The sequence below is a fragment of the Microtus ochrogaster genome, chromosome 4, assembly GCF_000317375.1.
Source record: "Microtus ochrogaster isolate Prairie Vole_2 chromosome 4, MicOch1.0, whole genome shotgun sequence".
Classification (NCBI taxonomy): Eukaryota; Metazoa; Chordata; class Mammalia; order Rodentia; family Cricetidae; genus Microtus; species Microtus ochrogaster.
Genome location: NC_022011.1, coordinates 83,443,132 through 83,468,372, shown reverse-complemented (window position 1 = coordinate 83,468,372; position 25,241 = coordinate 83,443,132). Strand labels below are relative to the sequence as shown.

Below are 25,241 nucleotides of genomic sequence, written 5' to 3'. Positions count from 1 at the left end.
TCTTTAATAAATATATAAATAATAAAATAAAAAAATAAAAATAAAGTATCTATTAGTAGGAAAAAAAATTGTGTTTCATCCCCGAGACCTCTGTGGTTAGTTCTGTACCTAGTTGGATTTTTGGGGTGGGTTTTTTTTTTTTTTTTTTGGTGTTCAGTTTTTTTTTTAGTTCTTTATATATTGCAGATACTGACCCTTACATATTAACCCTGTATTAGATGTATAATTGATAAAGATCTTTTTTATTCTGTTGACTGTTGTTTTGTCCAAATTAGGTGTCCTTTGCCATACAGAAGCTTTTCAACTTCATGAGGTTCTATTTATTGTTGGTCTTAATGCCTACTATTAATGTCCTGTTCAGAAAGCCCTTTCCAGTGCCAGTAAGTTCAAGCTTATCCCCCACTTTTCTAGCAGATTCAGGATATCTGGTTTTATGTGGAGGTTCTCAATCCATTTGGAGTTTTGTTTTATGCAGGGTGATAAACATGGTTCTATTTTCAACTTTCTACATGCAGCCATCCAGTATGACCAGCACCATTTATCGAAGATGCTATCTTTTCTTCCTTATGTAGTTTTGACTTTTTCTTCTGTCAAAAATCAGGTGTGTTCATAGGTGTGTGAATTTATGTCTGGGTCTATACTTCAATTCCATTGATCAGCCTGTTTGTTTTTATGTCAGTACCATGCTGGGTATTATTATTATAGTTTTGTAATACAACTTGAAATCTGAGATTGGGATACTGCCAGCCCTTTTATTATTCAAAATTCATTTAGCTTTTGTGAAGCCATAGGATTTGAAGATTGTTTCTTTCAGCTTCTGTGAAGAATTTTTATGGGAATAGTACTGGATCAGGTTGCTTTTGGTAGGATGACCATTATCACATTATTAATCCTACCAATCTATGACATGGGTGGTCTTTCCATCATCTAGTAACTTTATTTTTCCATTTCCTTTCCATGTTCATTTTTCCATTCATTCCAGTATCTTCAATTTCTTTTAAGTTTTTATTATATAGGTCTTTCACTTACTTGGTAAGAGTTATGCCAAGATATTTTATTTTTTGAGGCTCTTTTTCAAAGTATTGTTTCCCTGATTTCTTTCTCAGTCTGTCATTTGTATTTAAGAAAGCTAGTGATTTTTGTTTTCAATTTTGTATCCTGCTATTTTGCTCAAAGTACTTTTCAGCTGTTAAGTTCCCCTGGTGGGATTTTTTAAGAGCCTTTTTTAATAAAACTATTTAATCTGCAAATATAGTTTGACTTCTTTTCCTATTTGTGTTTTCCTTGATCTCCCATTGCTCTAGCTAAGACTTAAGTACTACATTGAATAGGTATGGAAAGATTGGACATGCTTGTCTAGTTCCTAATTTTAGTAGATACACTTTATGTTTTAGTCTGTTTAGGTTGATATTGACTGTGGGCTTGCTTGAAATTGCCTTTATTATGTTGAGGTATGTCTCTTGTATCCCTAGTGGCAGTGTTCTAGCCCCTTTCTATAGAGTAGATTTTGCATGTTGCATGTATCTACTCTCATAGTAAAGGTAGAAGATTATCGACCTGTTCTGTGGTCGGTGAAGCTAAGTCTCCAAAGATAGAAAGAAGGGGACGCCAAAACTTGTGTGGGAAGCCAGGGGCACCCCTGGCACTGAGCTCAAGAGTAGTGCAAACAAAGCATCTCTATTCATTAAAGTAAGCAAAACATGAGGCAATGTTCACAGTTAGCTTAAGCCAAACAAGTACAAGGAGAGATTACCCCTGCTGTTAAGACCTGTCTTTGGTCATGTGAAGAAGCCAAGAATATTCCTCCCAGGCCTTTGCCTTTCCACAGAGCTATGACATGGACATGCCAGGGCATTGCCTTCACTTCCATGCTTTCAAATCCATTCACTTACCATAGTTAATGCAGTTCTTTCTAGAAAGATGTGGGAAGAATATTCTGCACACTGCCCCATTCGACAGAAGACAGGATTAAAAATGTCACCGAAGTATGCTATTTTGCATTCAAATAGAAAAGTTAGCAAGTTTGGTAGAAATCAGATCTCGAGATAGTTATTTGAAATTGTTCTTTATTCACAAACATCTCATAAACACTTGACTCTCTGTGCTTTGTTACAGGTGATACAAGGACCTGTGGAATATGAGTGATGACAAACCCTTTCTATGCACTGCCCCTGGGTGTGGCCAGGTAATATAGCTGTTGTTTACAATAATCTTGTATGTTTCTTTTCATTTCATTTCAAATCATTGCTGGAATATATTATCATTATCATTAAGGTTTTACTGCAGCAATTTTATAAGATTAGAATTAGGATAAGAACAAAAAAAAACATTTTAAAATTTTAAAATTCTTTAATATCTATCCTAGTTCTAGAAAAAACAGTGCGGTACAGTGGAAATAGTTTATCTTATAGTAAAGGTTAGAACCAAAGACAAAAACCCCAGACTTAAAAGAATATTATTTGAAAAGACAAGATCTCCTGAGTAATTTGGGAGCCTGGGGACCATGGAGGAGGAGAAAGGGGGAGGAGAAAAGGGGAACAGAGAAAAATATATAGTTCAATAAAAACAATAAAATTTTAAAAAGAATTTTATTTGACCTGTATTCATTGAAGATCAGTGCTTAGCTACCTAACTTAAAATCAGAAATGCATCGCTATATTTAGAAATTGTTTTGCTTATTTGAACTTTTATAAAACCAGCTGATATCTACCTTAGACAGTATCACTAATCTATTAATGTTCTGAAAGCTAACATCTTTAATTCAGTGCATGTGTGGAAGTATTTTCAGAGATGTTATTTAATTTTTACTAGGATATTGTTATTAATTGATATTACGATTATCTTTTAACTACAGACACTAAAGAAGAATCGAGTTTTAATATATAGTAAACTTACAGAGTACTTATACTACAGAGTTAAGTCATAGACATTAAAGTTTTTTATTGGTTTCATGTATTTTTAGTTGGTATTTTAAGTTGAAATATAATCGACATACAATAAACTTCACTATAGTTCACAGTTTGATGCTTTGGGCTTTTTTTTTTTACAGTTACTGATTTTGTTCACGTGTGCATGTTGTTTGTGTTTGTGTTTGTTTGCTTATTGGCACAAACAGCCACATTTGGCATATGGAAGTCAGCGAACAGCTAGGAGCCAGTTTCCTCTTTCATACCTGATGAATTTGCGAGGATCAAAGTCAGGTCATCAGGCCTGGAAGTAAACACCTTTACCTGCTAAGGTGTACCATCTTACACAGTGTTGCAGTTTGTCATGTGTGTGTCTGTGTGTTCATAGAGCTGATGGCACAGTCATGATAGTGGACTACTCATCACCCCCCAAAATTTCCTTGTGCCCATTTCCTTGCCCCTTGTGTCAACTCCTGATCTGTCTTCCACAGTTGTGAACTAGTTTGTGCTCTCCAGGCTGTGTGACTGAGCAGACAGTAGAATATGTACATTTTTCTGAATCCTTTCATAACAAAATATGAGTTCTCAATTGTCTTGTCTTCTTTCTGTGACTATACTACAGATTAGGTACTTGGCAATTTATAAAGAAAACAGTTGGTCACATAACAGGGACACTGTAATTTGATTATATCCCCAGAAATTCACAGATTGGAAACTTAAGCTCTGAAGTCATATGTTAACGTACTTGGAGGTGGGACCTTTGTGAAGTGTCTAGGATCCCTACTTTAGACCTCTCAACCTCCAGATTAGCTAGCTATATGAGCCCTTTTCTTCATTTGAATAATTTTATTCCACAGTTTATCCAGCATCTATTTCCAAATTTAGCTACCAAAGATAAAATGAGTGAAATACAAGTCTTTATGTGTACACATGCTGTGTGTAGTTTCTATTGGATTACCAACCGGAAGTGTGATGGTGGAGTCGTGTAATAAAGCCTGCTTATCATTTTAGGAAATTACAAATTGCTTTCCAAAATGTATGGGCCATTTTATATTCCCATCAGTAATTTATAAGATCATATTCTTGTTAACATTTGGTGTTTTCATTCTTTTAAATTTGACTCATCTTGTTCATAGATGGTATCTCATTGTGCTGTTTCATTTCTTTGATGATTATTGAAAAGATAACCATTTTTTCTAAGATGTATATATCAACCATTTGTGTATCTTTATTGTTCTGTGAGTTCTTTATCAACTCTTGTCTGTTTTTTAAACTTGAGTTGTCTAAGGGTTAGCAGTGTAGCTCAGTGGTAGACCATTTACATAGCCCCTAGTAAAAAAAGGATATTTTTATATTTATTTAGTTCTGTTATGTCTATGGATGTTTTGTTTGTGTCTGCACTACGTTCATACCTTGTGCTTGCAGAGGCAAGGTCACCCAGGAACTGGTGTTATGGATGGTTAGTCAACATGTGGATACTGGGAGCAAAACCTGGATCGTCTGGAAGAGCAGCGAGTGTTGTTAATCACTGAAATATTTCTCCAGCCCCTTATTTTACTTTTTATTGATCATTACTATGGGTGGTGTATGTGTCACATGCATGTGTGGAAGTCAGGACATAAGGACTGGTTGTCTCTTTCTACCTGTTTGTTCTTTCTGGGGATGGAATTCAGGTCCCCAGGCTTGCACAGTACATGCCTTTACACACTGAGCTCTCTCTCTCTCCTGCCTGGATGCTATTTAACGTAGATTGGTGAGGAAATGTGTCAGTGGTAAGGTGACAATTGGATCAGTTGGACAACTGGACAAATGAAGAAAAAATGGAAGAAATTGCATGTTTCTATTGTGGCTGAAGTCTACAGTGATTGGTGGAGAGTTTGGCAAGAGATCAGAGAGATAGGAAAAATCTTATCAGTAGAGCTTTGTGGACATGAGATACATGGATTTATTCACAGAGTATTGTGAAGCAAGGAAATTAGATGATAATGGTCAAGGTGAAAGATGGACTAGGTAGGTAGGACAGTGGACACAGGAGAGATAGACTTCTAATATAAAGCTCTCACATGCATTTTTATAAAGTTAAGTAAGAGTAAAAATTATAATCTTAAAAATTCTTTGACACTAAGAATATGGCTAGTTTCCACTAGTTGGATTTATTCTCTGGTAAATTTACTTTTATTTATTTATTTTTGGATTTAGTACCAAGTTGACTAAAGAAGAAAGCTGGGTAGGTAACTGTTTTATGTATGTGCCTGTGTGTAGGCACTGGAGTGCACAGGTGGAGGTCAGTCTCTCCTCCATATGGTAGATATGGTCCCCAGTAGAGAACTTTTCCTTGGTAACTCGGAATGTTTGAGGTTTTACCTCATGGTCAGTTAACCCTGTTACTTGGGACCTGTAGCATGGCAGAAGCAAAACTTAACTACTTATATCACAAACCAAGGGATGAAGAGGCACTCAGTCCTCTTCAAGGTCACACCTCAAATGACCTCTCCAAGCCCACGTATGACTGCTTCCACCGTTCTCAATGCTTCCACCCTGGGAAGAAGCCTTTGGATTTTTGAGGGAAATTGAAGCCCTAAAGCGTAACAGCAGATACATTGTTTCTAGAAGCAGTGTTTGGAAAGTAACAAATTTGCCATATTGTTCTAGAAGTCATTCTTGGAAATGGGGGCTCAAATAAGCCAGCCCTAACTTTTTCTGCTTAAAATAGAATGGTTACTGTGATTCTGTGCATGATCCCTTATTAATATATACTTTTAAAAAAAATAAAATGAAGGGTCTTACTTTTAATTACATGTGTATGGTGAGGGGCGTTAGGGCAGTGCCCATGAAAGCCAAAAGAGTGCATTGGATTCCTTGGAGCTAGAGTTACAAGCAGTCCAGTCCATCTAGCATGCTAGGAATTGAACTCTGGCCCTTCCCAAGAGCATTAAGCACTTTTAAATGCTACCCCTACCCACCCCTCCATTTCTTAGACATTTCTTAGATCTTAACTGTATATATAGCCTTACCTGATCTGGGACTCACTATATAGACTAGATTGTCCTTAGAGTCAATGGGACCCACCTACGTCTGCCTCCCAAATGCTGGGATTAAAGGCATAGGTCACCACACCTAGCACTGATACTATTATTTTTAAAGAGTTTTTTTTTAATTTATGCATTTTTATGTGTATGTGTGTTCTAGAGATGCTGTGCAACATGTACTGCTGCAATCTGTAGAGACCAAAAGAAGCATCAGATCTCCTGTATCTGGTGGTTCATTAGCTGCCCTGTGGTGTTGGGAACCTAGGCAAACTCCTGAAAGAGCATTACGTGCTCTTCATGTCTTTATGGCAGACCATCACCACAGCTTTATATATGCTAACTTTTTTTTTGCTTATTTTTTATTATTATTAAAATCATTGTATTTTAAATTTGTTTAAATAGTAGAATCAATGGCTGAATGTTAGAATATATGTTTATATTTATTTATATGTGTATCATAAGAAATTGTTTTGCTGGGTGTGGTGACACACACCTTTTATCCTAGCACTCAGGAGGAAGAGGCAGGTGAATCTCTTGTAAGTTCAAGGCCGGCCTGGTCAGTAAAGCAAGTTCCAAAACAGCCAGGGTTGTTGTTACACAAAGAAACCCTGTATGGAAAAACAAAACAAAAAAGAGGGAAAGAAAGAAATTATTTAAGAGAATTCCTAGCTTTAAATTTATAGTATTTGAAAAACGTTAGTGAGTTACACATGTGAGCCACCATTCCTGACTAAACATGGTTTTAAATTGTTGGCTGTGTTCTCTTGCTAGAGCTTGTCCCATCGTTTACTTAATTTTTCTATTATAAACTTTGAAATTAATTTTAGTATTATTACAAAGCATTGTGATGAGTATCATTTTACATAACTATGTATGCATCTCTATTAGTTTCTTAGACTATATTTCTCAGACTAGAATTACCAGCTCAATATTATATAAACAGTCATAGTGGCTGAAGCACAAAGACCAGAAGTTCAAGACCACCATAAGACTAAGACCTTGTCTTTTAAAAAATAAGGACTGAAGTGAAGCTCAGTGGTAAAGCACTTGCCTAGAATGCACAGGTCCCTGGGGTTGGATTCCAGTTATAAATAAACAAATTAATAAATGAATGAAATGTAAATATAGTTAAATATTGGGCCAAAAAGATGGCTGTCTGGGTAAAGGCATTTGCTCGAAGACTGGACCTGAGTTCAGTCCCTAGAATTCGCATGGTAGAAGGAGATCCTAACCCTGCAAGTTGTGTCTTCTGACTCCCACACATTCACACAATACAAAAGAAAAAAAGAAAACATCACTCTGCTTTTGCTTTCATTAGTAGTTTAGCTCTCATTAATAATATGTACAAAATGGAACCTAAGAGGAATCTTATGTGCAGATACTTTTCATGTGGAATGTAAAGTATAGCAATGAGAATTTTAATACAAGGATAAAAGGCAGCAAATATCAGTGAGCTCTGCAATGTGTTCATTATCTTAAGAGCTTTGTTTCTGGGTTGCTTATCAAAAGCACCACTACTAATTTTTCCAGATTTGGGGTGGACTCTAAAGGATAAAGCAATAGGAAGGTAGCCTGAGTGGCAAAGAGTTGGATTGTCCCAGTGTCCACAGCTGAGTGGATAGTTAGTGAATGAAACAGTTCCTTCAACATGGAGATACAGACAGGTTCTGAAGAAGTAATACTTATTTTCATAAAGTAATGATTAGTTTTCTATTGATTTTCTTTAATGTAGCTTAGAATTTTACTGATTTTAAGAATCAACTATTATTTTAAGGGGTTTATTTTTTTTCCATTAACATTTATGTGGTTTTGGCAGACTTGGAGATCATAGGAGGTGCTCAGCTTATTTAGAAGGGTAGACATAAGTCTATTACAGTGGTAGGCCAAGTAATGAATGCTCACATGGGCACTGGTGAGGCTTCTAACTTGAAGCTGGAGGATGGAGAAAGGGCTCAGTAGTTAAGAGTGCTTGTTGCTGTCAGGGGACTGGAGTTTGCTTACAACTTTGGGCACTCTAGTATCTTCTTGCTTCTGTAGACATATACGTGAACATAAATTAAAATAGGATAAGCCTTTTTTAAAAATGGAAGTTGGGTTTGTGTGCAGGAGTTAGGATGCTGATAGGTACTAGGTATCGGGCTTCTCAACAGTTACATGACAATTCTGACATCCCCATTTGTAAAGCAATAGAAAAGAGTGGGGGTTAATTTAACTTCTGAACCAGGAAATGGACAAAATAAATGACTGGTTCTGATTTTGGGTAAAAGTAGTGCTTGATAAGGAGCTCTTCCTAAAGGTTGACTTCTGGGCACAGTAGGTATTTAAACATGTTGTGTCTGTTGGCATGCAATACTTACCCAGTATGAGGTGTGGAGAGGTGTGGCAGAGCTTTAAACGTGCATTCACTTTAACATGAGCTATGATTTTAAAAATCACTCTTTTAGGTTAAAGCCATTTAAAGTGATGTTGTGGTTTCTGTTTCTTTGCTGTATTGTAACACAGGAATTCTTTGTTGGTTTTTGTTTTTGTTTTTTTAACACAAGGTTTTTCTGTGTATCTTTGGAGCCTGTACTGGAACTCGCTTTGTAGATCAGTCTGGCCTCTAATGCACAGAGATCCACCTGCCTATGCCTTCCAAATGCTGGGATTAAAGGCATGTGTCGCCAACGCCCAGCCACCTAGGGAATTCTTTACTGTGGAATATAAAGCCAGATTTCTATCTTTTTCTTTCTTTTCTAAAAAATTTTCTTTTTCCTTTCTTTTTTCTTTTTTAAATTGAGACAGGGTCTTACTATGTAGCCCTGGCTGACATGGAACTCTCTATGTAGATCAGGCTAACTCAAACTGACAAAGATCTGCCTCTCTAATGCTGGGATTAAAGGTGTGCACCACCACACCTGACCTCAGGTTTATTTTTTAATTTGCACAGGAGTCATGTTTAGAATATTCTCAGTTAAAAAGTGGTAAGTAAAACAGTATTTTTGTAAAGTCTTTGAATTATGGAGTTTATATTTATGACATAATAAAAAATGAATAGTAGTCATTTTATTAATTTTTTTGGCCTAAGGCTTTATTTTCAAGTCTTTCAAATTAGTTATATACTATCATTTCTTATTCTTCTGTAGTAGTTTTTCTGGTTATTTAAATCTAGTATGTCTTTGTGAGCTAACAGTAGATGGATTATGTTTTAGTTTATAAGTTGGTATTTTACTGTTAATGGTGGTTTTACATGTTGTGGAAATTGATAATCCTTAACAGTTTTCTTTGATCAAACTGAAAATCTTAACTGTATTTTAAAACTTTTTGCCACAGCGTTTTACCAACGAGGATCATTTGGCTGTCCATAAACATAAACATGAGATGACACTGAAATTTGGTCCAGCACGTAATGACAGTGTCATTGTGGCTGGTTAGTATATGCTTTTATTAATGGCTTATATACTATTTCACCCAGAATGTGCACAATTTTTGTGTATTCTCTGTAAATGCTATGAAATGATATCCCAATCACTTCACTTATAGTAAATGTTGGCAACATGTATTTACCCATTAGTTTCTGTATGTTCTTTTGATCATTCATTTCACTTTTATGTGTGTTTTTCAAATAACCATTTAAAGTCAGTTTTACGGAAGTTAATTAGAACCCCAGGAGCGTTCATGACTTTTACAAAGTGGACATTTAATGATAATTGTCTTCATTGATATTTAGTGTTTCTTTTAGCTATCACGCATCTGGTTTTCAAAACTTTATGAAGATAATAAATGATTAAGCACTTCCTGTGGAAAAGAAATCTTTAGTAAACTTGGTCATTATAATTTTGTTAAAAATGTTTTAAATAAAATGTTTTATTAATTAATAATACTCTGAAACTGGGGTGTAGATCAGTAGTATAGTGCTTGCCTAGCACGCACAAGGTGTTGGTTTTAATACCCAGCCATGCAAAATAAAATAAAATACTCTTCATACAGGAGACCTAAATTCAGTTAGTGTTTGTGTATGTGTATGTGTGTCAACCCTATAATCATATGTAATATACCCTGATCAGATAATTATTTTTCATATGTGAAAAAGAAACCCAATTCATGCATTAGCTTATCATCACTGTCCCATATTAGCTGTTTTCTTTGATGCTTCATATATATACACAATTTTGTATATTTGTATAATACATACTGTGTGTAATTTCAGTACATAACTAGAATCCTTTTGTGAAGCTTAGTTTATCCTGTGATTCTAGAATTAACTCAAATACTGAATAGTATTACTATTTTAAAATTATTACTTGGTCTAGAGATCAAAACACCATATGTAATGTTTTGGAAAAATAAGATGTTGAAGCAATATCAGATAACTCCTGTGTGTATTATAATTTTTGTAATGAATAAGTGAGATGAAACAAAGAGTTCATGATTTGTTAAACAGTTTGAGGACGGGAATTTTTGACATATCTTCAGTTCTGTAAGTAAAAGGACACAGAGCAGAGTGAAGTGTGTACTTCTTTGGAATATGTAAATAGTAGGACCACAATAAAAATTAAAGAACAGTAAATAAAATTAAAAACTATCTAGAAAGTGTTTTCCTTGGTAGGAAAATCTTTGTTTCCTTGAGATTTACTATATCAGACATTCTCTTTGTAAACTTTTATCTCAAGAATGTTTTAAATATGGTTTCTAGAAATTACTTTTCTGATTACATTTAGTACAATATAAAAATAGAACATATACAGTCATAGCATTTTACTAACACTGAGATAGTTTACTATAACTTGTATAGATAGAATGCATGATGATAATAGCCTTACGCAATCTGCATGTTAACCAACTGTGCCTGTGATGACTTTTCTCAAGTCTGGTGGTCCCATTGATTTTCATCATCAATAGCAGTGATTTAAGCTTGCGCATTTTCCAGATTCATTCCTCTAGTGTGGGTGGTCTTCATCCCAATCATCTTAGACAGTCCTTTTATAATAGTCACTTTTATATTTGAATAATTTGAATTAAAATAGATTTAAGCTGATATGTGTACATAAAACCCTTATTAAAATATTATTTTTGGCCAGGCAGTGGTGGCACACGCCTTTAATCCCAGCACTTGGGAGGCAGAGGCAGGTGGGTCTCTGTGAGTTCGAGGCCAGCCTGGTCTACAAGAGCTAGTTCCAGGACAGGAAGCAAAAGCTATGGAGAAACCCTGTCTCAAAAATCAAAAAATAAATAAATAAAATATTATTTTTTGGAGATCTTTGGAGTACAGGTTAAAGATTAAATAATGAGTAAGATTATGATTTATGAGGACTCCTACAGTAATTCTGATATTGTTTACACTGAGACAAGCCTACCTGATGTCTAATATGAATGCTTAGTGAATTATTTTTGTTAAAGATATTTATAAGTAGTACATGTAAGAGGTAAATATAAAATTGTAGTACCCCCTTGTTGACAGAGGTGTCTGTCCTGCCCGGTCCTGCAACTGTTTAGTCCCAAAGAAACACACAGAGGTCTACATTAATTATAAACTGGTTGGCCTAGTAGCTCAGGCTTCTTATTAACTGTTATAATTTATATTAGCCCATACTTCTTGTCTGTGTTAGCCACATGGCTTAGTACCTTTTTCAGTGAGGCAGTCACATCTTGCTTGCACTGTGTCTGGCTTCCTCTAGATTATCTGGATGATGACTGCAGACTGAAACTTCCCTCTTCCCAGAATTCTTGTTACCCGTCTCTACTTCCTGCCTAGTTGCCCTGACTGTACTTCCTACTTTGCTACTGGCCAATCAGCATTTATTTAAAATACAAGTGACAGGGTACAGACCATTGTCCCACAGCACCGCCTATAGAAAATCAGTAATTAACAAATATCTGACCTTCAGCTAAACAGATTTTATCTTAAACCAGTTCTGTCTTAAGTAGACTAGATTCTGTGTATAACCGCTAAAATTACTGCCCTCAAATGCATAAAATATGAATACATTTGAATGTACTACCAACTCTAATGTAAACAAATGCCCTCAAAATAATAAGACTAAATTGGAAGACTTGTACATTTTGTTTTTCATTCATCTTTGTAGTTGTACAGACAGTTCATTAATAGTCAGTATATATGTTAGCATACGTATCAGTGAGTGCATATTCAAGTATAGTTGAAATCACTCGGGCTGTAAGAAAGTTGAATTCACATTCTTATTAAATTAAGCTAGAAATTTCATTTGGCATGTGACTTTTATACTCACTAGATTTTTTTAAATATGCTTTGCTGCATAGTAGAAATAAGGGTTTTGCTTTTTAGGGGGGAACTTTACCTTGTTTTTCCTTTCAGTATTTTGATGTAAAATAGTATATTAGGCTTGAATTCATAATACATTATGGAGAGCTAGTTGAACATACCAAGATAAAGCTTGCATGTGCTCTCATTAATTTTCCCTAAATGGTATTCATTTAGCAATCATAACTTTTGATGACGTAACTTTAAAAAATTATTATCACTGTGTTAGATAATAGTAAGTCCTCCAGAATATTCTTTATGTCACTCTACTCAGTAGTACACTAAGCATAAAAGAACCTTTATGGTTTGTGAAATTGGGGAAATAACTTGATATAAAATAAAGTACAACCAAATTTTGTTTTAAAGGAAAACATCTCTTCTAAGAGAGAAATAACGTGTGACTGAGTCAGTGCTACTAGTCAATTTGCTAGCAACCTTTTAGAATCAACATGATCATTTATATTTGTGTACTTACTTCTTGACATTTATTTCAGATCAGACACCAACTCCAACAAGATTTCTAAAAAACTGTGAGGAAGTGGGTTTGTTCAATGAATTGGCAAGTCCGTTTGAGAATGAGTTCAAGAAGGCCTCAGAAGATGACATTAAAAAAGTAAGTTAACCATAAAACTTAAAGAATGCTTCTGATGAGAAACAAATGATAGTTTTTGCTTCTCGATTGGCCATTTTTAACTTTTTACAAAGTTTTCTTTATTGTTTGTATTAGATGCCTCTCGATTTGTCCCCTCTTGCAACTCCCATCATAAGAAGCAAAATTGAGGAACCTTCTGTTGTAGAAACAACTCACCAGGACAGCCCTTTACCTCACCCCGAGTCTACTACCAGTGATGAGAAGGTTAGAGCTGTGGAGAAGATTACCTTACATGCCTTTGTTTATTGTCTATATTTGTGGGTGTGCATGGCATGTGGAGGGCAGAGGACAACTTGTAGGAATAAGTTCACTTCTTGCACTGTGTAGCCTCAGGGATTGAGCTCAGGCTTTCAGGCTTGGTGATAAGCACTTTTATCCACTGAGCTATCTCACTATTCCCAAACTTGTTTATTTTTAATCTTTATAAAACTTTAACATAAAATTTTATAATTCACTGTTGGATTGTGCAGTATATAAACAGGTATCTATATATATGTATGTATGTATGTATATATACCTGTATGAATTCTTAGGGAAAATTCCACCTTCATAAGTAATTATCTTTATTAAATAATGTCAATTAAAAGAGAACTACAACCCATTTAGAAAATAAGGTGCTATTTTAAGATCTGAAAAATCAGTACAACTGAAACAATTTGAACAGGATAGTCAAGAGTGAGTAATTATTACTTCACAGTATATATTTTATATCAACAATGAATGATATTAGTAACCTGGGCTTCCTGGGCTATAGCTGTGTGTTGAGTTGTATTATGATGTGTACTTGATCACTTTTTCACTTGGAAAATACATACAATAACTGCATTTATTCAGTGCCTACATGTAAAGAGACAGTGGCAGTGTTCCTTTTTAAATTGTCACTATAAAATCATAATAAGAATAGATTTCTAATGTGAGAATATGTATTGCTGATAGGGATATATCCTAAGAGATGTCTCAGCAATATCATCTTTCTATCCAAAGCATAATGTATTTACACAAATGTAGGCTGTAACCTTCTACATACTTAGTATGTTACACCTGTCATTCCCATGTTATAAACCTGTACTACTTGATGTTACTGTATTGACTATATAGGTAGTTATACCATTACTGATATTTGTATTTAAATATAGAAAAGGCACAATTAAAAATGCAGACTGGGAAGATGGTTCAGTGAGTAAATCTTGTTCCCTAAGGCTGAATTTTGAGCCCCAGGACCCACATAAGAACCAGTAGCTCAAGCACCTGTAAATTTTTCATGCCCTTAAAGGGAGATGAGAGGCAGGGATAGGAAAATCTCCAGAAACTCATAGGCCTGCTGCCTAGTTTACACCGTGGCAGAGAAACTGTCTCGAACAAAACAGAAAGGTGAAGACTCACACCCAGAGGTTGTCCTTTGGCTTCTATGTGTGTATGCCTGCACCCCCCCCACAACTATGTACACATATTACAGACCTACATACACCAAGAAAAAAAAAACACTCAACAACAAGCAGATCACCAGTATAAAAAGTACAAATGGTGCACTTGTATAGGCACTTAGCATGAGTAGAGCTTACAGGTTGGAATTTCCACTGCCAGACTTAAGTGAGGGAGGGTCAAGTTCATGTGAAAACCTACTGTAGGCTTTACAAAACACTGTATGTAGACTATTAAGTGTATCTTTAATTCTTTAAATAAGAAATTAACCTAGCTTACTGTAACTTTTATAAAGTTCATTTATTAAGCATTTTGACTAATAACATCTTAAATCATAGACAGATGGTATAGGCACATAATAATGCTTTATTTATATATTTATTCTGTACTACTTCTTTCCCCAGTACTGAACTGCACTCATAGCGAGCAGGTACCCCGCCACTGAGCTACATTCCCAGCCCCCAACCTCAGAAATCTTGAAGCTAAGTACATGCTCCCATTCATTAGAGATTTCCTAAAGTCATAACTTTTAATGATTATACTTTATCATTATCTTGATATATTTAATTATCCTCTTTTTTCTAAACATATTTCATTCCCACATTTATTACAGTTATTAAACAGATCCTGAGAACAGTCTTATTCCCCTCAGAGCATTCCTTCCTCTTTACATTTATCAGTTTTCATCCTTTGTGGCTACTTTATCATCTTCTAGGGGTGCTTCTTCTGCATTCTTTAGTCCTCAGTTCCTTTTAGTAGTACATAGTCAGGCTAAGTTGAATAAAATCAGTTTTGGACCTCCTTTTCTGTTTAATTTTCTATTAGGTGTATACCAGTTATCACCCAAATATGTACCAGGCCACGCATCCCTCCTGACTGTCAGACTTGTATCTAGTTCTGTGTTGGCATCTCCTGTGCAGTGTCTATGGAGCATCTTAGATGTCTGAAACAAAGGCCTTATTTCTTTGCTCAGTTTTCTCTTCTGAGGCATGTTGGCATATCTTTGTAATTCCTGCATTAGGAAGATAGTGTCAGGAGTATTGCAAGTTCAAGGCTAGCCTGTGCTACTAATGTAGTGATGAGGTGAGCAGGCCTGCTTTTCATCCTGCACGGCTCCCGCACGACTAGCTTTACACCCGAAATAACAATACATAAATTGTATTCATTTAAACACTGCCTAGCCCATTAGTTCTAGCCTCTCATTGGCTAACTCTCACATCTTGATTAACCCATTTCTAATAATCTGTGGACCACCGCGAAGTGGTGGCTTACCGGGAAGATTCTAACCATCGTCTGTCTTGGGTAGGAGAAGCATGGCGTCTGCCTGACTCTGCTTTCTTTCTCTCAGCATTCTGTTTGGTCTTCTCCGCCTACCTATGTTCTGACTTATCAGGCTAAGCAGTTTTCTTTATTAATTAACCACTGAAAGCAACAGATAGATAGAAGACCCTCCTACATCATATTAAGTATATTTTAACCCTCCTGAGTTGTGTAGCAAGCTCCTGTCTCTCCCTCCTACTCCCCTCCCTGTGCAAGACCACCCCTCCAACAAAAGAAAGAAAAATATGTATCCATCTACTTACTTAAGCCAATCATTTAGGTGTCACCTTCAATTCTTTTTAACTTGACTTTGAACCAGTAGCAAATCTTACTAGATTTTCTTACAAAGTTTTGAATCTTACCCTGTTTTGTGTTCCCTGTTGTTGTCCTAGCTATCCTCTTTCAGTTGGATCATGAACACCCTACTTCTCTTCCCCCAACCGCCAGTGCTGCGAATGGAATCAAGGGCCTCCAGCATGTACTCTAGACTACTGGGCGTTACTGATCTCTGTTTTTCTTAGAAAACACGGGGCTTCTTTATTTTGCCCAAGCTAGTTTCATATTAATAATATTCTTGCCACAGCTTCCCGAGTTCTGGGACTGCGTATAGGTGCATGGCACCATGCCAGGCTAAAACTTGTTTCTGACCTGCTCTGTACCTGATCTGTTTCCCTAAGTTCTGGATGAGGGAACTTAAGAACTCATTGAGTCCTTCTTTTCCCAGCTCAAAGTCTTATAGAGAATTGTTATTAAGGGAGTTTATATCCATTCCTTAGGAAAAGCCTCTGATCTCAACTCTTCTACCCATCCATCCTCACTTCGTGCTACTCTATTCATCAAATATTCCAAGGTTTTTCCTGCCTAACATTGCTTCCTTCTCCATTTCCCTCACTGTTACATTATCCAGCTCTACCTAATCCTCTGCTCAGTCCTCCCACTTAGTACTGGTTGTTGAACATCTCACTTGTACTGTGGAGGGAAGTTTCCTTGACTGTCTAACTCATTTCTCACTTGTACTGTGGAGGGAAGTTTCCTTGACTGTTTCACTCATTTCTTGTCACTCTGCCCACAAGTTCTTGAGTTCTAAGTTTTCAAATGTGCTGAAAAGCTGTAGTTACAATGTTACCAATTTCTCCTTCTAAGTATCTTAATAAGACTTTAACTGCAAGTAGCAGCATAAAGGCAGGTTCAAAAGAATATGCTAATTAATGAGTTCTAGGTAAGGCCTTTATCTTCCTTTTGTAATTTGTAAAACTATGGAAGAATATTAAGAATCATCCTAGCTAATTTATAAATTCTATTTCCCTTTAGTTTTGGAAGCTCTCAGCAGTAGTTAGTAATTTTGTATAATTCATAATACCAGTATTACTTGGTCTTTTGATACTAGAAAAAACTATTTGAAATTAGAAAACATTTCTATTAATTTAAACTGTCTTAAAGCTTTTTTTTTGTTGTTGTTTTGTTTTGTTTTGTTTTGTTTCTCAAGGCAGGGTTTCTCTGTTGTCCTGGCTGTCCTGGAACTCACTACATAGATCAGGCTGGTCTTGAACTCTGATATCTGCATGCCTCTGCCTCCCAAGTGTTGGGACTTAAGACTTGTGCCACCACTGCCTGACATCTTAAAAATATTTCTAAAGACCAAATTTGTTTAAATCATAATACTACCTTTCTGGATCAGTTTCTTGTTTCTGTAATATAATTAGTAAATAAGATAGGGCAATCCCTTCTAGGTTTTGTTTTTTCATTACTGACAGTGGATTGGGTTTGTATTTCTTACTGAAATTCTCACAGAGTCATTGCTAAGTAGTCCAGCCTAATATATCTTAAATTGGTAGGAAGACACATTGAACCAAAAAAATGCAGATTTGTTTTTTAAATTTTGAGAATTGCATTTGAACTTTATAGCTACATCTAAGATATTTTCAATTAAATTTAGATAGTAATTTATTTGGAGGGTCATTAAGTATTATCTAGTGGTTGCTTTCAGAAATGTGTTACATTCTGTTCACTGAGGTACATGAATTAACTTGCATTTTTAAATACTACCCTTTATTTATCTTAAAATTAAATAGGAAGTACCATTGGCACAAACTGCACAGCCCACATCAGCTATCGTTCGTCCAGCATCATTACAGGTTCCCAATGTGCTGCTCACAAGTTCTGACTCAAGTGTAATTATTCAACAAGCAGTACCTTCACCAACCTCAAGTACTGTAATCACCCAGGCACCACCCTCTAACAGGCCAATTGTGTAAGTGCTTCCAGTCAGCCACTGGCTGTACGTGAGTTGTAGGGTTTTCTTACTATGGTTTTTTCTAGAATATTTAATTACTTGAATAATACTATGTGTGTGTGTATGTATGTATGTATGTATGTATGTGCGTGCACTCATGTGTACATGCGTGTGAGTAAGTGATCTGTCTTTCTCGGTTTTTGGAAATTTAGTATTCTTTTAAAAATAATATTATCTAACAGACTGGAAAATAAATATCTAAACCTTAGCTAAAAATAGACTATAAGTTTAAGATGGTCTTATTTTTATGCTGTTTGACACAAAACATGAATTATTTTATTACAAGTGAATTATTTCATTACAAGACAATTGTCTCAGTTCTTAAAAGTAATTCCCAAGACTTTTCTGATGAGAATTTTTCCTTTTTCAAATTGGGAATTGATGATTTTCCCCAGTTTTTTTTTTTTTGGTTTTTTTTTTGTTTTTTTTTAGCATTCCTACATGGATTATGCATTTAAGATGCAATTAGAAAGAACTAAGTTTTGGAATTTGCCTTTTGGAGGTTAGAAGACATATTTTTAAGTAATAGGAGGAAAAAGACTGTTATTTTCCATAGGTGGTTGGTATAGATCTTTACATTTTCCCTTGTTTTGTTTTTCTTAGTCCTGTACCAGGCCCATTTCCTCTTCTATTACATCTTCCTAATGGACAAACCATGCCCGTTGCTATTCCTGCATCAATTACAAGTTCTAATGTGCATGTTCCAGCTGCAGTCCCAGTAAGTTGGAAAGTTAGACCATTTAAGTCTTTGTCTCAAAACTGGTCTTGGTAAAATAACCAGGAAATTTAATTGAACTGCTTGATTGGCTCACTAAATGGAATTTATCAAATGCTTATTAATGGGTGATATTTATTCATTGATACTTAGTCCTCGGCAAACATGATTGGATAGAAAACATTTTTCTGTACCTCCCCCCACAAGTTTTCTATATTTTGGGGATACTATTTCTTGATTCAGCTCCTTTCAGTTTGCCTAGATTTATGGAATTAAAATATTTCCGATTTTCTATTTTAAGATATTTGTGTTGGAATGCTGTCAGATAGCTCTGGTGTTTATAGTTCTAAAAGTTCTTCACAAAACCAACTTACCCTTTATGATTACATGTAGTTTACAGAAGTCCTTGATAGTCCGTGCATGTTAAGGTCTAACCATTCATATCTAGGCCTGCTGACACATTAGTAATTCCAGCACTCAATCTGCAGGCATAGGAGGACCAAAAGTTGAAAGCTCGCCTCAGCTGTGATAAATATGAGACCATTCTGGATCTCTTTGTTGTAAGAAAATCCAAAAGAAGTTTTATGAGGGACACATTAAATATACAAATTTTAGAAAATGTAGAGAAGATAATTAACTAAGACTTATAAACACATTGGTGGAGATGGGTGTTTAAGAGCTTGTCCTGTTCTTGCAGAGGACCTAAGTTCAGTTCCCAGTTTCCATTTTGAGTGACTCACAACTGACTGGAACTCCAGTTCTAGAGGACCTGACAGCTTTGACCTCCATGGGCACCTGCACAGAGTGCATATACCCCACACACAGATAGACACACATACACATAATTGAAAAACTTAAATCTTTATAAAGCACAGTATTTGGAATGATGAAAAGTTAGAAATAGTTTTTTCTATCCTCACATTTCACAAAATAATTTTACTCACGCTTTTCAAATTCGTCTTCAACGTTTCACATACTTATTCTGAAAAGCACTGTTATTTAGCAGAGCTGTTCAGAACATACTATTTTCTTTTTCCGTAAATTTTTATGATACAGCATGCTTTGAATTTCTCTTAATAATTTCCTGTAAAGAATACTTCACATCTTAATTGTTCATATAATTAAATATTCCTCCCCCCAGCCCCCGGGGCCTGTGAAGTAGCTCAGTGGATAGACATTTGCCACTGAGTTTGACAACCTGTGTTCCAGTTCCCAGGTCCCACATGGTGGAAGGAGAGAACCAACTCCAGCAAATTGTCCTCTGACCTCCATATGTGTGCCATGGCATGCTTGTGGGAACAACTATACAAAATAAATAAGTGTAAAAAACATTTTAAGTTTCATTCTGTTATTACATGGATAATAGTGTTGATTCGTGTGGTATAATCCTTTACTATGTAGCTTTTTGAGATTATTTTTAAAAGCGTACTTTATAGCAACATTCTAAACTTTATGGTTTGGATATGCTCCTTAGCAATATTAGTAGCATGTTAAGTATTAACTTTATTTTAAAAATCTTTCTTCCTTTCTTATTTTGAAGCAGGATTCCACTGTGTAGCACTGGCTTGTCTGGAACTCTGTAGACCAGACTGGACTTGAACTCACAAAGATCCACCTGCCTCTGCCACCTGAGTTCTGGGATTTTTTTTAAGTGATCTAACTATCCAAATTATCCTTTATTGAGGTAATCCAAAATATTTTATCATCCTTAAATAGAACCTTGTTACTCAAATTCCATTATTTAAAAGACCTAGTGAGGACTTGGATATAAGGTTTGATTTCTCTGTTTTGAGTATATTTTTGAAGCAAGAAATATTTTTGCATTGCATTTTAGATAAAATGGTTATCCTTTTAAATGTGCCTTTATTGAAAACAGCTTGCAATGAAAGAAGAGATCAATCCTATTCATGTAACAACTGCAAAAGTGGCAGACCCTGTTCAAGTGCTTTCTGAGAAGTTTTCAGGGACCACCTGCTTCTTTGTTATTACACAATTATATTAATATGTCAAAGCATATACAGTTTAGAACATTCATATACTTAGTAAATCAAAGTTGATGATGAAATTGTTTTTATTTCTTACTATCACGCTTTTGACACTCCGTTGATATGAAAATTAGAATGTAAGAGATAATAGTGCAAATTTTTGCACCAGTCACTTTGAATATTATGTTTATAAGAAAAAATTTCAAAAAACCAGGTCAGCTGTCACAGGCCTGTGTCACTTATGATGCCTAGACAAAAAGTATGCAAGTTCAAAGCTAACCTGAACTACAGAGTGAGTTCAAAGTCATCCAAAATAACATTATGAAATTCTCTCTCAAAAAACAAAAGTAAATTGATGGCTAGTGATTCAGCTTTATAATAGAGCACTCACCTCATACACACAAGGCCTTGGCTTCAGTCCTTGCGGAGTGGGGTGGGAGAACCTGGAAGTCAGTGTTTTAGAGAAATTGACAACTTTTGAAATTTTTATTTTTTTCCATTTCATTTTACACTCCAACCACAGTTCTCCCTCCCACCAAATTGACAACTTTTGAAAGATAAATCAGGCTATACAGTTCATCAGAGTTCATTGCAAACATATAATCAGCTGCAGTTAAAGTTTATAATTTTCTAAATCCAAAGGTTACAGATTATAATTGTGTTCAGTAAAAAATGTACATCTTGTTTTTAAATGCTGAGTCAAAGTTATTTTTAATGTCTTTTACACAGCTTGTTCGGCCAGTCACCATGGTGCCTAGTGTTCCAGGAATTCCAGGCCCTTCATCCCCTCAGCCAGTGCAGTCAGAAGCAAAAATGGTAAGCAAGAGTTGTTTTCTGTTTTTAGTTTTGTCTCTCTCTCTCTCCCTCTCCACTAAGGCCAGCATTTTCTAGTCATGGGCTGAATTACACTATGGAAGAACTAGAAATTTTGGAAAAGGAACGTTTCCCTTAGTGTAGTGATTGACTAATGACACTTTAGTATAAAGGGTAAGCTGGGACTAAAATTGTGGTTTCTATCACTTGTTTGTCTGGTTTGGAGTATGACCTTAAACTCCTCCTGGTGGAAGCTTTGAGTAGTACAGCTCTGAAAGCGGTGCTGAACAGGTTTTAAACATAACTTCTCCAAATAGTATGCCAGTTAGAAAACATTTCATGGGTTAAAAGGAAAACACTATTTTTCTCAGCATTAAAAAATTTACATTATTTAAAAAGATGAGCTAAATGTTAGGAATGAGGAATTTTTATTGTAGTCCTTATGCTGTATCCTCCCTTCTTTGGGTCTTTTCCCCCACATAGGCTAGGCAAGCACTCTGCCCCTAAGCTACATTTTAACGCCCTATTTTTTGTTTTATTTTGCATCAGGCTCTCACTAGGTTGTCCAGGCTGGCTTTGACCTCGCTCTTTTCCTATACAGACTTTGAACTTGGGATCCTCTTGCCTTAACTTCCATAGTGCTGTGATTGACTTTTATTATCTGAAATTAGTTTTATTTTCTGTAAAGTAAAGGAGTAAGCTTTCATTCCTGCAGATTTTTTTTTTGACTCAAGTCCTATAAACTGTCTTAACTTTCTTGACAGATTCATGAAGTTTCTCATATTTATCAAAATCAGTGTATTAGACTCCCTATGGTCTATTAATGATACAATGATACTTTGTCCTAATATTAATTAATATATCCTAGTAAATAATAAATAAGTATTGCTAGATTCTTTATTTGCTTCCATTCTTTATTGGCACTGTGGTCATAAAAATTTATGCATCTAAGAATATAATTTGTTGAAAGACTTAGTGGGTTTTTTTTTGCTACTGTCTATTAATCTGAAATTTGTACATGATAACGTCTGTGTAAAGCTTGTATGTCACCTGAATAAAGGATGTTAGAGGTTCATAAACGATGTATTTACTGTGTGTGGTGAGAGAGGAACGCACGTGCTGAAGGAGAAAAGCTCTCACAGTTTTAGTCAACACTGTGAAAATACTGAATTGGGTCTTTATTTAATGACAGAGTGTCCTGCTATATGTTTTCTGTTTAAATACGTTGTGGTAATGGGGAAAATGAGTTTTAATTTGCCATGCATGCAGAAAATAAAAGCTAGTAGAGTGGGAATGAGAGGAAGGGCCTGTTGTGGTACTTGTATCTGGATGTGATTTCACATAGTGTAGCTTGTACCTTACAAACCAACTCCTGGAACAGGCACTAAGGAAATTCATTGGACTGTAAGAACCATCATTCTAGCATCTGTTGAGGCTAACAGTGAATCTTTGATTGAAAACCTAAAACTATAAGGGGGAGTCAGAATGACCCACTTAATCCAATTAAATTTTTATTAGAATTTTGCTAATGCAAAATTGCCATATTTTCATGATTGCTTATTTTAGTTGGAGTAAGTAAATATACTTTTCTTAATTTTGATTAAGTAAAAAACAAAAATTACTTTTTAAATTTTCTATGTGTAAGAGGATATGTGTACCTGTTTATGTGTATGTAGAGGCTAGAGAAGGTGTTCTGTGACCCTTCACCTTTTTTTTTTTTTAATTTTATTTATTATGTGTAGCAGTGTTGTGCTGGCATGTACGATTGCAGGCCAGAAGAGGGCGCTATAAGATGGTTGTGAGCCATCATATGGGTGCCGGGAATTGAGCTCAGGACCTCTGGAAGCTCAGCCAGTGCTCTTCACCCCTCCAGCCCTCTCTTCACCTCACTTTTTTAGAAAGGACCTCTCACTGAATCTGGAGTTCAGCGTTTGAGCTGGAGTGGCCAGCCAGCAAGCTCCTGGGATCCTCCTGTCTCCACAACCCAAGCACTGAAATTACAGGCACATGCAAGCACTTTACTCACTGAGCCGTCTCCCTAGTGTCTTCCTCTACTACCCCTACCTTGATTTTTTTTAATATTTATTTTGTTTTAAATTGTGTGTATTTGTGGATATGTACACATGAATGCAGTTGCCTATGGAGGTAAGAGGCAACTTACCAGATTTACAGATGCTTGTGAGCTGCCCAATGTGGGTGCTGGGAATCAAATTTAGTTCTTTTAAGAATGCTCTTTACTGCTGAGCCATATCTCTAGCCCCATTTTTTTTTAATGGTGGAAACTTTTTTATATATGCAAGATACATAAAAGTGAACAGGATATAATATACTGATCACCCAGGGTCATTTGTTAGTAATTAACTAACTAGTAGTTAGTAATTAACTAACTAGTAGTAAAACCTGTTAGTAATTCAGGTTTTAACTGTACTTAACCTCCATTTTAATGTAAATTTTCTATATATTGAAATACGTCACTTTTAACAGCAAAGTTCTGGGAAATACATACATTACATGACATATACTATTGTAATATAGACCATACATACCATAAACATACCCAAAAAGTTTTTCTAACCCACTATCTCTGTTTTGTGACTTGGCAGCATAGCTTTTAGTTTAGTATATATAGACTCATACTATGTTTTGTGTGCAACTCAGCATATGTCTCTGAGATTTACTCATGTTGTTAAATACATCAAAACCTACTTTATTTTATTGCAGAGTAGAATTTTATTGTGGGAGAGTACTAAAATTTTTTAGTCTATTTTCTCCGTGATAGAGCTTCCAGCATTGACCTATTGTGAGTAAAATACTATGTACATTTGTACATTTCGTTTTCTTGTCTTGTAGTGTCTCTACATTTATAGAGACAGAAATGCTCATCGAGGTCCCTGCCACTGAGCTACACTCAGACCCAGCCACCACACGCATTCTTATGTGTCTCTTTGTGGGCATGATTATTTATATTTTCTTGAACAAATACCTGAAGAACACAATTGCTAAGTCCGATACATATTTAACCTTTTTTCATGTAGCCCAGGCTGGCCTCAAACTGTAGTTGAATGTCTTATCCTTCTGCTTCTACCACCTAAGTGCTAGAATTAGAAGCAGGTGCATTTATGATGCTGGGAATCAAACTCAGAATTTTGTACATGTGAGACAAGCCTCTGACAACTGAGCTACATACCATTTATTTTTATAAGTTTTTCTCTTAATCTACACCTTGATTTTTTTTTTAGACAAGTTCTTACTTTATAACCCAGGCTGGCCTAAAACTCAAGTTGACTCAAATTTGAAGCAGTCTGTCTACCTCAGCCCCCCAAGTAAGTGCTGGGCTTACAGATGTGAGTCGCCGTGCTCAGTCGCTTTACTTTTCTTAAGGCTGTGTTTGTAGTCTTGTGCTATTTTTTCCTCTTTTTTCTAAGTTTTAGCTTTTTACAGGAGTAGCTTATGTCATTTATTGAAATTTTTATTTTTATTGTAGGCATTTATAGCTATAAAATTTTCTTGTATCAGTTTTGATATACTTCAATTTCATCCTGATGAATCTTCTAATTTCCCCTATGTTTTCTTTGGCAGGTGGGTTATTTAGAAATGTATTGTATAATTTTCACATATTTGGGGATCTTTCCACTTAGTTTCTTATTGGCTTCTATTTTAATCTTGTGAGAAGCTGTCTCTGGGGATCGTTAAGCATTTGCTTTATAGCTATTTCTTTTTTTTTTTTTTTCAGCAGCTCTATCCATGTTCATTTTTTTATTCATAAAATGTAATAATGTTTGAACTCCATAGACATAAAATACATGGGAAAAACAAATGGATTCAACAGCAAAATTTTGTTTTTAAT

At 35.5% G+C, this 25,241-nt stretch overlaps 1 protein-coding gene across 4 annotated transcripts in view; it reads left to right on the top strand.

The window, feature by feature from the left end:
- Atf2 (activating transcription factor 2) overlaps positions 1 to 25,241 on the top strand; it is a 97,949-nt gene that overhangs the window by 41,169 nt on the left and 31,539 nt on the right. For 2 of the 4 annotated variants that reach the window (XM_026778268.1, XM_005346584.2), the window contains 7 exons: positions 2,116 to 2,185; positions 9,248 to 9,344; positions 12,689 to 12,807; positions 12,922 to 13,050; positions 17,661 to 17,839; positions 18,485 to 18,599; positions 21,311 to 21,397. In XM_026778268.1, the coding sequence (XP_026634069.1) occupies positions 2,138 to 2,185; positions 9,248 to 9,344; positions 12,689 to 12,807; positions 12,922 to 13,050; positions 17,661 to 17,839; positions 18,485 to 18,599; positions 21,311 to 21,397 (774 nt within the window). In that variant the 5' untranslated portion in view covers positions 2,116 to 2,137. Of the gene's footprint in view, positions 1 to 515; positions 602 to 2,115; positions 2,186 to 9,247; positions 9,345 to 12,688; positions 12,808 to 12,921; positions 13,051 to 17,660; positions 17,840 to 18,484; positions 18,600 to 21,310; positions 21,398 to 25,241 lie in introns of all 4 variants that reach the window. The other 2 variants (XM_026778263.1, XM_005346586.3) reach the window with 2 other exon arrangements.